The sequence below is a fragment of the Vanellus vanellus genome, assembly GCF_965231255.1.
Source record: "Vanellus vanellus genome assembly, contig: HAP1_SCAFFOLD_411, whole genome shotgun sequence".
Lineage (NCBI taxonomy): Eukaryota > Metazoa > Chordata > Aves > Charadriiformes > Charadriidae > Vanellus > Vanellus vanellus.
In genome coordinates this window covers 76,055-91,054 of record NW_028126635.1, presented here as the reverse complement: position 1 = coordinate 91,054, position 15,000 = coordinate 76,055, and the positions used below count along the sequence as shown (strand labels likewise).

The window sequence follows — 15,000 nt, the reverse complement described above, 5'->3', positions numbered from 1 at the left end:
ATTGAGCCCATATTTATTGACGCAACGGCTTTTTTTCTTTTTTTTTTTTTTTTCATACGTATTGAGCCCATATTTATTTATTTATTTACGCGATGGTGTGTTTTTTTGTTGTTTTTTGGTTGTTTTTTTTAATACGTACGTATCGACAGAGCCCATATTTATTGACGCGACGGCTTTTTTTTTTTCTTTTTTTTTTAAATTTTAAAAATTTTTTAAATTTTTTTTTTTTTAAATTTCCTACGTCGATCGGCTTTGATGGGGGTCTCGCCCCCGCGGGGTTCCTTGGAAAAGAAAAAAAAATACCCTGAACCCTTCGTTTCGTACATAAGGGATTCCGAAGAGGCCGAATTCCAGCATTCCCGGTATCGCCCACCGCATGTGTTCCCAGGAGGCCGTGTTATCTCCCAACCAGTGTCCCGCGTATTTTCCCGAACCCGCGAAAGTCGACCTGGAAAGCAGGAAGCTTCGTTTTCCGGGAAACACAGTTTCGATGGCTCTGCAGGTGGAAAAGGTTGGAATTAGGCCCCAAACAAGAAGAAAACAAATTGTAAAAAAATTAAAAATAAAACCAAAAATTTTAAATTGTGAATTGAAAAAAAATTTAAAATTGTGAATTAAAAAAATTTAAAATTGTGAATTAAAAAATTTAAAATTGTGAATTAAAAAAAATTTAAATTGTGAATTAAAAAATTAAAATTGTGAATTTAAAAAATTTTAAATTGTGAAGTAAAAAAAAATAAAATTGTGAATTAAAAAAAATTTGAAATTGTGAATTAAAAAAATTTAAAATTGTGAATTAAAAAAATTAAAATTGTGAATTAAAAAATTTTAAAATTGTGAATTAAAAAAATTTAAAATTGTGACTTTAAAAAAATTTAAAATTGTGAATTAAAAAAATTTAAAATTGTGAATTAAAAAATTAAAATTGTGAATTAAAAAAATTTAAAATTGTGACTTTAAAAAAATTAAAAATTGTGAATTTAAAAAAATTTAAAATTGTGAATTAAAAAAATTTTAAATTGTGAATTAAAAAATTTTAAAATTGTGAATTAAAAAAAATTAAAATTGTGAATTAAAAAAAAATTTAAAAAAATTAAAATTCGCGATGACGACTCAGCGACGGGCGCGGACTCCCTGGAGGTCTATTAACTAAATTAACGATATTGACCTCAAAGAGTCGTTCTCTCAGTTTCGGCACCGCTCAAGTGGGAAAAATCCCGAACCTGCGGTGGTTCGGGCGGGGATTGGCCGCCGAAACGCAGGAGCGATGCGCCCCTCCCCTTCCGGCTCCTCCTACGCCCGCGCGGGCAGCCGCCGGGTGGCCTTCGGGTGGGGGGGGGTGGGGTGGGTGGGGGGGGTGGGGAGCTCAATGCCAATTTTAAATAATACTAATGCTAATGCTAATATTAATACTAATAATAATAGTAATAAAAATAATAATAATAAATAATAAAAAATAATTAAATAATAATAAAATAATAATAAATATAATAAAAAATAATAAGAAAAATAATAAAATAATAAAAATAATAAAAATAATAAAATAATAATGAAAATAATAAGGAATAATAAAAAATAAGAAAAAATAATAAAAATAAGAAAAAATAATAAAAATAAGAAAAAATAATAAAAATAAGAAAAGTAAGAAAAGTAAGAAAAGTAAGAAAAGTAAGAAAAGTAAGAAAAGTAAGAAAAGTAAGAAAAGTAAGAAAAGTAAGAAAAGTAAGAAAAGTAAGAAAAGTAAGAAAAGTAAGAAAAGTATAAAGATAATAAAGATAATAAAGATAATAAGAAATAACAATAAAAATAATAAAAAATAATAGAATAATAAGAAAAATAAAATAATAAAAAATAATAATAAAGAATAATAAAAATAATAAAAGGCAATAAAAATAATAAAAATAATAAAAAATAATAAGAATAATAAAATAATTTAAAATAACAAAAATAATAAAAATAATAAAAATAATAAATAATAATAAATAATAATAAGAAGAAATAATAAAAATAATAATAAAGAATAATACAAATAATAAAAATAATAAAAATAATAATAAATGTATTAAAATAAAAAATTAATAAAACTACTAAAACTACTAAAACTACTAAAACTACTAACAATAATAACAATAATAACAATAATAACAATAACAATAATAACAATAATAACAATAATAAACAATAATAAAAAATAATAAAAAATAAAATATAATAAAAAATAATAAAAAATAATAATAAAAAATAATTTAAAATAATGAAAAATAATAAAAAATTAAAAATAATAAAAATAAAAAATAATAGAAATAATTAAAAATAATAAAAATAATTAAAAATAATTAAAAATTATAATAAAAATAATAAAAATAATAAAAATAATTAAAAATAATTAAAAATAATTAAAAATTATAATAAAAATAATAAAAATACTAAAAATAATAAAAATAATAATAAAAATATTAAAATAATGAAAACAATAACAACTAATAAACAGAATGTCTATAATAAAAACCAATTAAAAACAATAAAAATAATCAAAAGAGAATAAAAAAAAAAAAAATCATTAAAGAAATAATGCACTTCCTCCGTTTCCCGAAGCAGAGGGGCTCCGCTCTGCCCTATCCCCCCCCTCCCCCCTCCCCCCTCCCCTCCCCCCTCCCCCAACCCCCCCCCCAGCGGGTCCCTCACCGTTGGGTGGAGAGGGTCATGGCGTATCCGTACAGACTGTGGACGTCGTACTGTCTCCCCCACTGCTGCACCGCGTCCATGCAGAGCGTTCCGGAATAGAGGAGCCGATGGACAATATCTACCGGAAAAGAGGTTGGAAATATTTTGGAAGAGATTTTGAGTCCCTCCTTTGATGTCTTCAAACTTCTCATCTCTCGTAACGTTTTAACCCGGAAATGATCAAATAAATCACGGAATTTTCCGACTCGGAAAAAAAACCTCTAGAGATCGTCCAGCCCCAACTCCACCGCTAAAAACGGGATTATCCGGAGCGCAGCGCTCAGCGCCTCATCCTGATGGGTCTTCAAAACCTCCGGAGAAGGGGTCTCCACCCCCTCCCTGGGCGGCTTTTGCCGGTGCTCCGTCACCCGAACCGGAAAGAAGTTTGAACGGAATTTCCGATGTTCCAACTTGTCCCCGTCACTCCTCGTCCTGTTACTGGGAACCACTGGAAAAATCCCGCTTCCATCCTCCTCCAACCCAATTTTAGGTACTCATATGCCATAAGAAGGTCTCCTTCAGCCTTCAACCCGGAGACTCATAATGGAGATGCTCCAACGCCTTCATCATCTTCGTTGCCCTTCGCTGGACCTTCTCCAGCCCTTCCCTGTCCCTCTTGAACTGGGGAGCCCCAAACTGGACACAGCACTCCAGTTGTGGCCCCACCAGTGTGGAGTAGAGGGGGGAGAATGACCTCCCTCCACCAACTGGCCACACTCTTCCCTCTGCAGCCCAGGAGTCCGTTGGCCTTCTTGGCCACCAAAGCACCTCGTTGGGCCACGGATAATTTCCCGTCTACCGCGACCCCCAGATCCTTCTCCTCCGAGCTCCTTCCCAGTAGGTCCACCCCTAACCCATACTGGTGCCCAGCGTTCCTCCTCCCCACCTGCAAGACCCCCCCCCTCCCCCCCCCCAAGTTGCTCTTGTAGAACCTCAGGAGGTTCTTCTCTACCCAACTCTCCGGCCTGGCCAGGGCACGCTGGGTGGCAACGTGACCCTCTGGGCTGTCGGCCACCTCCACCCAGTTTGGTGTCATCCCCAATTTGCCGAGAATACGCTCCGTCCCCTCCTCCGGGTCGTTAATGAATATATTAAACGAATTCGGACGGAGCGTTGGCCACTGTTGGACCCCACCGGCCACAGGTCCCCAACGAACCTCTGCGCCACCGACCACAACCCTCCGAGCTCCGTCCCGCAGCCGACTCTCCGTCCACCCCGTCGGCACCTCATCCATCCCATAATTCCTCCAGTTTTCCCCACGAGGATGGGATGGGAGACAGCACCTCCTTGAAGCCACAGCAGATGACATCTCCCACTCTCCCCATTGGCCGTTAAAACCGCCCGTAACCACAGCTCCGCCCCCCCCCCCCCGGGGTGGGATCGCCGAATCCGATGGTCCTTTCCGGGTTTTTTTTGTTGTTTTTTTTTCCGATTGAACAAGCGGAAAAGCGCTTTCAAATGGCGTTCGCCGGAGCGGGAAGGACGCCCCGCCCCTCCCCCCCCCCCCCCCCCCCCCAAAAAACCGACACCCCGAAGGGTCGGGGGATGTGATGAGGACCGTACGGCGCCGAGCGGCCAATTCCCACCGCGATAGGGAATGCCGAGCGGCCAATTCCCACCGCGATAGGGAATGCCGAGCGGCCAGCCCACGGGACGGGAACGCCCCCAAAAGGAGAGGGTTTTTTTTTTAGTTTGTTTGGGGGTTCTCCTCTTTTTTTCCCTCTTTTTTTTCTCTCCTTTCTTTTTTTCCCTCTTTTTTTTCTCTCCTTTCTTTTTTTCCCTCTTTTTTTTCTCTCCTTTCTTTTTTTCCCTCTTTTTTTTCTCTCCTTTCTTTTTTTCCCTCTTTTTTTCTCTCCTTTCTTTTTTTCCCTCTTTTTTTCTCTCCTTTCTTTTTTTCCCTCTTTTTTTTCTCTCCTTTCTTTTTTCCCTCTTTTTTTTCTCTCCTTTCTTTTTTTCCCTCTTTTTTTTCTCTCCTTTCTTTTTTTCCCTCTTTTTTTTCTCTCCTTTCTTTTTTTTCCCTCTTTTTTTCTCTCCTTTCTTTTTTTCCCTCTTTTTTTCTCTCCTTTCTTTTTTTCCCTCTTTTTTTTCTCTCCTTTCTTTTTTTCCCTCTTTTTTTCTCTCCTTTCTTTTTTTCCCTCTTTTTTTTCTCTCCTTTCTTTTTTTCCCTCTTTTTTTCTCTCCTTTCTTTTTTTCCCTCTTTTTTTTCTCTCCTTTCTTTTTTTCCCTCTTTTTTTTCTCTCCTTTCTTTTTTCCCTTTTTTTTCTCCTTTCTTTTTTTTTCTCCTTTCTTTTTTCCCTTTTTTTTTTCCTTTCTTTTTTTTTCTCCTTTCTTTTTTCCCTTTTTTTTCCTCCTTTCTTTTTTCCCTTTTTTTTCTTTTTCCCTTTTTTTCTTTTTCCCTTTTTTTTTCCTCCTTTCTTTTTTCCCTTTTTTTTCTCCTTTCTTTTTTCCCTTTTTTTTTTCCTCCTTTCTTTTTTCCCTTTTTTTTTCTTTTTCCCTTTTTTTTTCTTTTTCCCTTTTTTTTTCCTCCTTTCTTTTTTCCCTTTTTTTTCTTTTTCCCTTTTTTCCTCCTTTCTTTTTTCCCTTTTTTTTTCCTCCTTTCTTTTTTCCCTTTTTTTCCTCCTTTCTTTTTTTTCCTTTTTTTTCCTCCTGTCTTTTTTTCCTTTCTTTTCCTCCTTTCTTTTTTCCTTTCTTTTTTTCCTCCTGTCTTTTTTTCCTTTCTTTTTTTTCCTCCTTTCTTTTTTTCCCTTCTTTTTTTTCCTCCTTTCTTTTTTTCCCTTTTTTTTTCCTCCTTTCTTTTTTTTCCTTTTTTTTTCCTCCTGTCTTTTTTTCCTTTCTTTTCCTCCTTTCTTTTTTCCTTTCTTTTTTTCCTCCTGTCTTTTTTTCCTTTCTTTTTTTCCTCCTTTCTTTTTTTCCCTTTTTTTTCCTCCTTTCTTTTTTCCTTTCTTTTTTTTCCTCCTTTCTTTTTTTCCCTTTCTTTTCCTCCTTTCTTTTTTCCTTTCTTTTTTTCCTCCTTTCTTTTTTTCCTTTCTTTTTTTCCTCCTTTCTTTTTTTTATCCTTTTTTTTTTCCTCCTTTCTTTTTTCCTTTCTTTTTTTCCTCCTTTCTTTTTTTTATCCTTTTTTTTTTCTTTCTTTTTTTTTCCTTTCTTTTTTTTTCCTTTCTTTTTTTTTCCTTTCTTTTTTTTTCCTTTCTTTTTTTTTTCTTTCTTTTTTTTTCCCCCCCACTCCGCAACTAAAGGCGACGGACTTACGGGGCGTGAAAGGAGGATAATTTAAGTCGTTCTGTTCACAGCCGTGAATCGAGCCCGGGACAAAGCTGGCTACTTCGTTCATATCCTGGGGGGGAAAAAAAATTCAAAAAAATTTTAAAAATCAAACAATTTCAAACGAATGCAAACGAATGCAAACGAATGCAAACGAATGCAAACGAATGCAAACGAATGCAAACGAATGAAAAAAAACAAAAAAATCAAAAATAATAAAAAAAACAAAAAATCAAAAAATCGAAAAATAAAAAATCAAACAAATTCAAACAAATTCAAAAAATTCAAAAAATAAAAAATCAAAAATTCAAAAATTCAACAAATAAAAAATCAAAAATCAAAAAATCGAAAAATCAAAAAATCAAAAATTCAAAAAATTCAAAAATAAAAAAACAAAAATTCAAAAATCAAAAAAATAAAAAATTCAAAAAATCAAAAATTCAAAAATTCAAAAAATCAAAAAATTAAAAAATTCAAAAATTCAAAAAATTCAAAACGTCAAAAATTCAAAAAATCAAAAATTAAAAAAATTCAAAACGACAAAAATTCAAAAAATCAAAAATTAAAAAAATAAAAAAATAAAAATTTCAAAAGAAATTCAAAAGAAATTCAAAAGAAATTCAAAAGAAATTCAAAAGAAATTCAAAAGAAATTCAAAAAAATTTAAAAATCCAAAAATTCAAAAAAAAATCAAAAAAATTTCCAAAAATATTCGGGCAAATTCGGATTTTTCAACCGGCGGATGGAACGTTTATCGCTAACGGCGATAATTCCCGGCCTTTCAGCTAATTCCAGGGTGGAAAAAATCTTACGCGGTGAATCCGACTGGAGGGCGCAAAGGGCGTCGAAGGAATAATAGTCATACGCTGCTGAATTCCTCATCCGGTATCGTTAATTTAGAAAATAATTGAAGAAAAATAAATTTAAAAAAAAATATATATATATATATCTCTTTCCGAATGTCAAAAAGCTGATTTTAAGCGGTGGGACTTGACTCAAACCGGAGAAACGAAGTATTAAACCTCTTCCCCAAAATCCCACGATATCAACCAAAGGTCATTTCTTTTTGACCTGAAGAAAATGACTTTACGGAATTAAACCCCCAAATCCTTTTCCCGTTAAATACGCCCTCTACGGAAAGAAACATGGGACAAACGCAACGGCAAAACGAATCTTTCCGACGCCAGGAAAAAAAAACGCGGATTCCGCCCGAAAGCATTGAGCGCTCCCCGGAAAAAAAAAAAAAAAAATTAAAAATTTTTTTAAAAAAAAATTAAAATTTTAAAAATTTTTAAAAAAAATAACACAAATCCCACCCGGATTCCGGCTTAGCCGCCCGGCCGCAATCTTCTTTCCGATCAAAACTCAAAGCGTCCGAATTTTTGCCGAAAGGGGGAGGGAGGGAGGGAAGGGAAGGAGGGAGGGAAGGGGGGGGGGGAGGGGAAATTTTGGGAATTACGTACGATCCAGATGCCGTCGTAGGGCACTTGGCCGTAGAATAATTGGCATTCCTCCACCCACCAGTCGGTGCAGTCGGGATTGGTGAAGTCGGGAAAGACGGTTCTTCCCGGCCACACCTACCAGGGAAAAAAAAAAAAAAAAAAAAAAAAATTTAAAAAAAAAATTTAAAAATTTTTAAAAAAATTCTTAAATTACGCCTTTGCCCCAAAATTCCGCTCCTCCCTTTTCCTGCGGATTGACGCCCTCTCGGAGAGTAAACGGTTCGGGTGTAAATCCCACCGGTTGAGGAGTTCGACGCGTCGGAGTTGGAATAGCGATTTGGGGAAGGGCGGGGCGGGGCGGGGCGGGGGGAGTTGTAAAGTGTAAGAGCAAATTATCGTTATTAATAGTAACGAGCATTAGTGATGTTAACTATCTTTATATTAACCATCTTTATTGATATTAACCACCTTTATTGATATTAATTATCTTTATTGATATTAACTACCATTATTAATATTGACTATCTTTATTAATATTAACTATCTTTATTGATATTAACTACCATTATTGATATTAACTATCTTTATTAATATTAACTATCTTTATTAATATTATCTTTATTGATATTAACTGTCTTTATTGATATTAAGTACCATTATTGATATTATCTATCTTTATTGATATTAACTATCTTTATTAATATTAACTATCTTTATTAATATTATCTTTATTGATATTAACTGTCTTTATTGATATTAACTACCATTATTGGTATTAACTACCATTATTAATATTGACTATCTTTATTGATATTTACTATCTTCATTAATATTAACTATCTTCATTAATATTAACTATCTTCATTAATATTAACTATCTTCATTAATATTAAATATCTTTATTGATATTAACTGTCTTTATTGATATTAACTACCATTATTGGTATTAACTACCATTATTGGTATTGACTACCATTATTGGTATTGACTATCTTTATTGATATTAACTATCTTCATTAATATTAACTATCTTTATTAATATGAACTACCATTATTAATATTGACTATCTTTATTGATATTAACTGTCTTTATTGATGTTAACTATTTTTATTAATATTAAGTACCATTATTGATATTGACTATCTTTATTAGTATTGACTATCTTTATTAATATTAACTATCTTTATTAATACAAACTACCATATTAATATTGACTATCTTTATTAATATTAAATATCTTTAGGGATATTAACTGTCTTTATTAATAACTACCATTATTGATATTAACTATCTTTATTAATATTAACTATCTTTATTGATATAAACTTTATTAATAACTACCATTATTAATATTGACTATCTTTATTGATGTTAACTGTCTTTATTGATATTGACTATCTTTATTGATATTAACTACCATTATTGATATTAACTACCATTATTGATATTAACTATCTTTATTAATATTATCATTATTGATATTAACTACCATTATTAATATTAACTACCTTTATTGATGTTAACTATCTTTATTAATATTAACTAACTTTAGTGATATTAACTGTCTTTATTAATAACTACCATTATTGATATTAAATATATTTATTAATATTTAGTATCTTTATTGATATAAACTACCATTATTGATATTAACTACCATTATTGATATTAACTATCTTTATTAATATTAACTACCATTATTAAAATTAACTATCTTTATTGATATTAACTACCATTATTGATATTAAATATCTTTATTAATATTATCTTTATTGATATTAACTGTCTTTATTGATATTAACTACCATTATTGATATTGACTACCATTATATTGACTATCTTTATTAATATGAACTACCATTATTGATATTAACTACCATTATTAATATTAACTATTTTTATTGATGTTAACTATCTTTATTAATATTAACTACCATTATTGATAAATTAATATTAACTACCATTATTGATATATTAATATTAACTACCATTATTGATATTAACTACCATTATTAATATTGACTATCTTTATTAATATTAACTATCTTTATTAATACAAACTACCATATTAATATTTACTATCTTTATTAATATTAACTATCCTTAGTGATATTAACTGTCTTTATTAATAACTACCATTATTGATATTAACTATCTTTATTAATGTTAACTATCTTTATTGATATGAACTGTCTTTATTAATAACTACCATTATTGATATTAAATATATTTATTAATATTAACTACCTTTAATAATATTGACTATCTTTATTGATATAAACTATCTTTACTGATATTAATTACCATTATTAACATTTATTCTAAACTTCATGCGAGTGATTATTAATCCCTGTGAATTCTCAACACGAATTAATCTTAAAAAAAAAAAAACAAGAAAAAAAAAACCCAAAAAACTCCTTAAATTCACTCTCCGAAAGGCGGCGGAAAGTGCCACCCGCCTTCGGATTGGGCTGCGGAAGGGCTTCGTTACCTCTCCAATTAAGGGCGTGGCTCCGTCCGACGCGTTGACCCACACCTTCCGGCCTTGGCCCCGCTGGTAGGGGGGGTAGGGAGAACCGTCGGCCAACGTCCCGGTGCTAATGGCCGGATCCTAAAAAATCCCACCACCACCACCAAAATTATGCCTTCTCCCCACCAGTTATGGCTTCTCCCCACCAGTTATGGCTTCTCCCCACCAGTTATGGCTTCTCCCCACCAGTTGTGGCTTCTCCCCACCAGTTATGGCTTCCCCCCACCAGTTATGGCTTCTCCCCACCAGTTCTGGCTTCTCCCCACCAGTTCTGGCTTCCCTCCACCAGTTCTGGCTTCCCTCCACCAGTTCTGGCTTCCCTCCACCAGTTCTGGCTTCCCTCCACCAGTTCTGGCTTCCCTCCACCAGTTATGGCTTCTCCCCACCAGTTATGGCTTCTCCCCACCAGTTATGGCTTCCCTCCACCAGTTATGGCTTCCCTCCACCAGTTATGGCTTCTCCCCACCAGTTATGGATTCCCTCCACCAATTATGGCTTCCCTCCATTAATTATGGCTTCTCTCCGCCAATTATGGGCTCCCTCCATTAATTATGGCTTCTCCCCACCAGTTATGGCTTCCCTCCACCAGTTATGGCTTCTCCCCACCAGTTATGGCTTCTCCCCACCAGTTATGGCTTCCCTCCACCAGTTGTGGCTTCTCCCCACCAGTTGTGGCTTCTCCCCACCAGTTATGGCTTCCCTCCACCAGTTGTGGCTTCTCCCCACCAGTTGTGGCTTCTCCCCACCAGTTGTGGCTTCTCCCCACCAGTTGTGGGTTCCCTCCATTAATTATGGCTTCTCCCCACCAGTTATGGCTTCCCTCCACCAGTTATGGCTTCCCTCCACCAGTTATGGCTTCTCCCCACCAGTTATGGCTTCCCTCCACCAATTATGGGTTCCCTCCACCAATTATGGGTTCCCTCCACCAATTATGGGTTCCCTCCACCAGTTATGGGTTCTCTCCACCAATTATGGGTTCCCTCCACCAGTTATGGCTTCTCCCCACCAGTTATGGCTTCTCCCCACCAGTTATGGCTTCTCCCCACCAGTTATGGCTTCCCTCCACCAGTTATGGCTTCTCCCCACCAGTTATGGCTTCCCTCCATTAATTATGGCTTCCCTCCGCCAGTTATGGCTTCTCCCCACCAGTTCTGGCTTCCCTCCGCCAGTTATGGCTTCTCCCCGCCAGTTATGGCTTCTCCCCGCCAGTTATGGCTTCCCTCCACCAGTTATGGCTTCTCCCCACCAGTTATGGGCTCCCCCCACCAGTTATGGGTTCCCTCCACCAGTTATGGCTTCTCCCCACCAGCTATGGCTTTCCTCCATTAATTATGGATTCTCCCCACCAATTATGGGTTCCCTCCATTAATTATGGCTTCTCTCCACCAATTATGCCTTCTCTCCGCCAGTTATGGGTTCCCTCCACCAGTTAGAGGTTCTCCCCACCAGTTATGCCTTCCCTCCACCAATTATGGCTTCTCTCCATCAGTTATGGCTTCTCCCCACCAGTTATGGCTTCCCTCCACCAGTTATGGCTTCCCTCCACCAGTTATGGCTTCCCTCCACCAGTTATGGCTTCCCTCCACCAGTTATGGCTTCCCTCCACCAGTTATGGCTTCCCTCCACCAGTTATGGCTTCTCCCCACCAGCTATGGCTTCCCTCCACCAATTATGGGTTCCCTCCATTAATTATTGGTTCCCTCCACCAATTATGGGTTCCCTCCACCAGTTATGGGTTCCCTCCACCAGTTATGGGTTCCCTCCACCAGTTATGGGTTCTCTCCACCAATTATGGGTTCTCTCCACCAATTATGGGTTCCCTCCACCAGTTATGGGTTCTCTCCACCAATTATGGGTTCCCTCTACCAGTTATGGGTTCTCTCCAATTATGGCTTCCCTCCACCAATTATGGCTTCCCTCCACCAGTTATGGCTTCTCCCCACCAGTTATGGCTTCCCTCCACCAGTTATGGCTTCTCCCCACCAGTTATGGCTTCTCCCCACCAGCTATGGCTTCTCTCCACCAATTATGGGTTCCCTCCACCAATTATGGGTTCCCTCCACCAATTATGGGTTCCCTCCACCAATTATGGGTTCCCTCCACCAGTTATGGGTTCCCTCTACCAGTTATGGGTTCTCCCCACCAGTTATGGCTTCCCTCCACCAGTTATTGGTTCCCTCCATTAATTATGGCTTCTCTCCACCAATGATGGCTTCCATCCACCAGTTATGGCTTCTCCCCACCAGTTATGGCTTCCCTCCACCAGTTATGGCTTCTCCCCACCAGTTATGGCTTCTCCCCACCAGTTATGGCTTCTCCCCACCAGCTATGGCTTCTCTCCACCAATTATGGGTTCCCTCCACCAATTATGGGTTCCCTCCACCAATTATGGGTTCCCTCCACCAGTTATGGGTTCCCTCTACCAGTTATGGGTTCCCTCTACCAGTTATGGGTTCTCCCCACCAGTTATGGCTTCCCTCCACCAGTTATTGGTTCCCTCCATTTATTATGGCTTCTCTCCACCAATGATGGCTTCCATCCACCAGTTATGGCTTCTCCCCACCAGTTATGGCTTCTCCCCACCAGTTATGGCTTCTCCCCACCAGCTATGGCTTCTCTCCACCAATTATGGGTTCCCTCCACCAGTTATGGGTTCCCTCCACCAGTTATGGGTTCCCTCCACCCGTTATGGGTTCCCTCCACCAGTTATGGGTTCTCCCCACCAGTTATGGGTTCCCTCCACCAGTTATGGGTTCCCTCCACCAGTTATGGGTTCCCTCTACCAGTTATGGGTTCTCTCCAATTATGGCTTCCCTCCACCAGTTATGGCTTCTCTCCACCAATTATGGGTTCCCTCCACCAATTATGGGTTCCCTCCACCAATTATGGGTTCCCTCCACCAGTTATGGGTTCCCTCCACCAGTTATGGGTTCCCTCCACCAGTTATGGGTTCTCTCCACCAATTATGGGTTCCCTCCACCAGTTATGGGTTCTCTCCACCAGTTATGGGTTCTCTCCACCAATTATGGGTTCCCTCCATTAATTATGGCTTCTCTTCACCAATTATGGGTTCCTTCCACCAGTTATGGCTTCCCTCCACCAGTTATGGTTTCTCCCCACCAGTTACGGCTTCTCCCCACCAGTTACGCCTTCTCCCCACCAATCAGGTGGAGCCGGCAGCTATGCCGAACCCGTACCAACCCATCTCTGACACTGAACCTCTGGGCCGCGTCTCCTGAGGGTAATGGCGTCGGAAAGGCAGCGATGGAGGGCTGAATTCTCACCAGTATGAGGACGTATTTCTGCCCATAGTCCCTGAGATAAGCGCGGAAACTGGGGAGGTCTTTGAATTTCACTTTGTCGTAGGTAAAATCTTTCCTGGCTTCCATGTAGTCGATATCCGTGTACTGAACGTCCTGGGGGAAAAAAAAAACAAAAAAAAATTAAAAAAAAAAAAAACACACAAAAAAACGGGGCAGGAAATGCTGTCGATTTCCATAAATGAATCCGAATCAGAAAAAAGTCAAAGTCAAAATCGATAAGAAAAAAATGAATCTGAATGAGAAAAAAAAAAAAGATAAGCAAGAAATGAATCCGAATCAGAAAAAAAAAACAAAAACAAAAACGATAAGCAAAAAATGAATCCGAATCAGAAAAAAAAATAAAAAAGATAGGCAAAAAATGAATCCGAATCAGAAAAAAAAAAAAAGATAAGCAAAAAATGAATCCGAATCAGAAAAAAAAGACAAAAAGATAAGCAAAAAATGAATCCGAATCAGAAAAAAAAACAGAAACGATAAGCAAAAAATGAATCCGAATCAGAAAAAAAAAAAAGATAAGCAAACATTTCAATTGAATTGAAAAGAATAAAAAAAGAATTAAAAAAGAATAATAACAAGAAATAAAAAAGAATAGTAAAAAAAGAATAAAAAAAAGAATTAAAAAAGAATTAAAAAAAGAATAATAAAAAAAGAATAATAAAAAAAATTAAAAAAAAAGAATTTTAAAAAGAATAAAAAAAGAATAAAAAAAGAATTTAAAAAAGAATAAAAAAGAGAATTAAAAAAGAGAAATAAAAAAAGAATTAAAAAAAGAATAAAAACGAATAAAAAATTTATAAAAAAAGAATTAAAAAAAGAATAAAAAAAGAATTAAAAAAAGAATAATAAGAAAGAATTAAAAAAAAGAATAAAAAAGAATAAAAAAAGAGTTAAAAAACGAATAAAAAAAGGAATTAAAAAAAGAATTAAAAAAAGAATTAAAAAAAAGAATTAAAAAAAGACTAATAAAAAACGAATAAAAAAACGAATTAAAAAAAGAATTAAAAAAAGAATTAAAAAAAGAATTAAAAAAAGAATTAAAAAAAGGATAATAAAAAAGAATAAAAAAAAGAATTAAAAAAAGAATAAAAAAAAGAATTAAAAAAAAGAATTAAAAAAAGAATTAAAAAAAGAATAAAAAAAAGAATTAAAAAAAAGAATAAAAAAAAGAATTAAAAAAAAGAATAAAAAAAAAAAGAATAAAAACCAAAAGAAGGGAGCGAAAGCAATTTTTTTTTTTTTTTTTTTTTTTTAAATAACCGGGCATTTTCATCCCCCAAACTGAGCGGCCGATGATAGACGGCCGTGGCTGAAAAGGGGCGTCAAACCCCCCCCCGTCCCCCCCGATCCCGCCCACCCCCCCCCATCCCCCCCCCCCAACCCACCCCCCCCCCCCATACACACACACCCCCACCCCACACCCCCCCCCACACACACACACCCACACACCCCCCCCGCACCCCCCCCCGGGAGGAGGGGGCGGTGGGTGGGGCCCCACCTGCGGCACCCCCGCCGCCCGGTTGCGCTGCAGTACGGCCTTCAGCTCCCGCAGGGAGGCGGCCCCGTAGCGGCTGAGGTGGAAGCCCAGAGCCCAGTAGGAGGGCAGCGCCGGGGCGCCCACCGCCTGCGGGAGGGGAGAGCCCCCGTACCGCCGCCGCCGCAGCGGGGGGGGGGGGGGGAGGGGGGGGTCGTTTGGTGGGGGGGTTTGGGGGGGGAGGGAGG

The 15,000-nt window shown here is 36.8% G+C and overlaps 1 protein-coding gene across 1 annotated transcript in view; it reads right to left on the bottom strand.

Moving 5' to 3' along the window:
* LOC309684878 (maltase-glucoamylase-like) overlaps positions 1-15,000 on the bottom strand; it is a gene marked incomplete at its 5' end in the record, with an annotated part of 63,253 nt that overhangs the window by 46,792 nt on the left and 1,461 nt on the right. Inside the window, 7 exons of the mRNA XM_082500723.1 lie at positions 325-496; positions 2,686-2,803; positions 5,974-6,058; positions 7,449-7,562; positions 9,920-10,039; positions 13,243-13,374; positions 14,777-14,902. Coding sequence (XP_082356849.1) covers positions 325-496; positions 2,686-2,803; positions 5,974-6,058; positions 7,449-7,562; positions 9,920-10,039; positions 13,243-13,374; positions 14,777-14,902 — 867 coding nt within the window. The remainder of the gene's footprint in view (positions 1-324; positions 497-2,685; positions 2,804-5,973; positions 6,059-7,448; positions 7,563-9,919; positions 10,040-13,242; positions 13,375-14,776; positions 14,903-15,000) is intronic.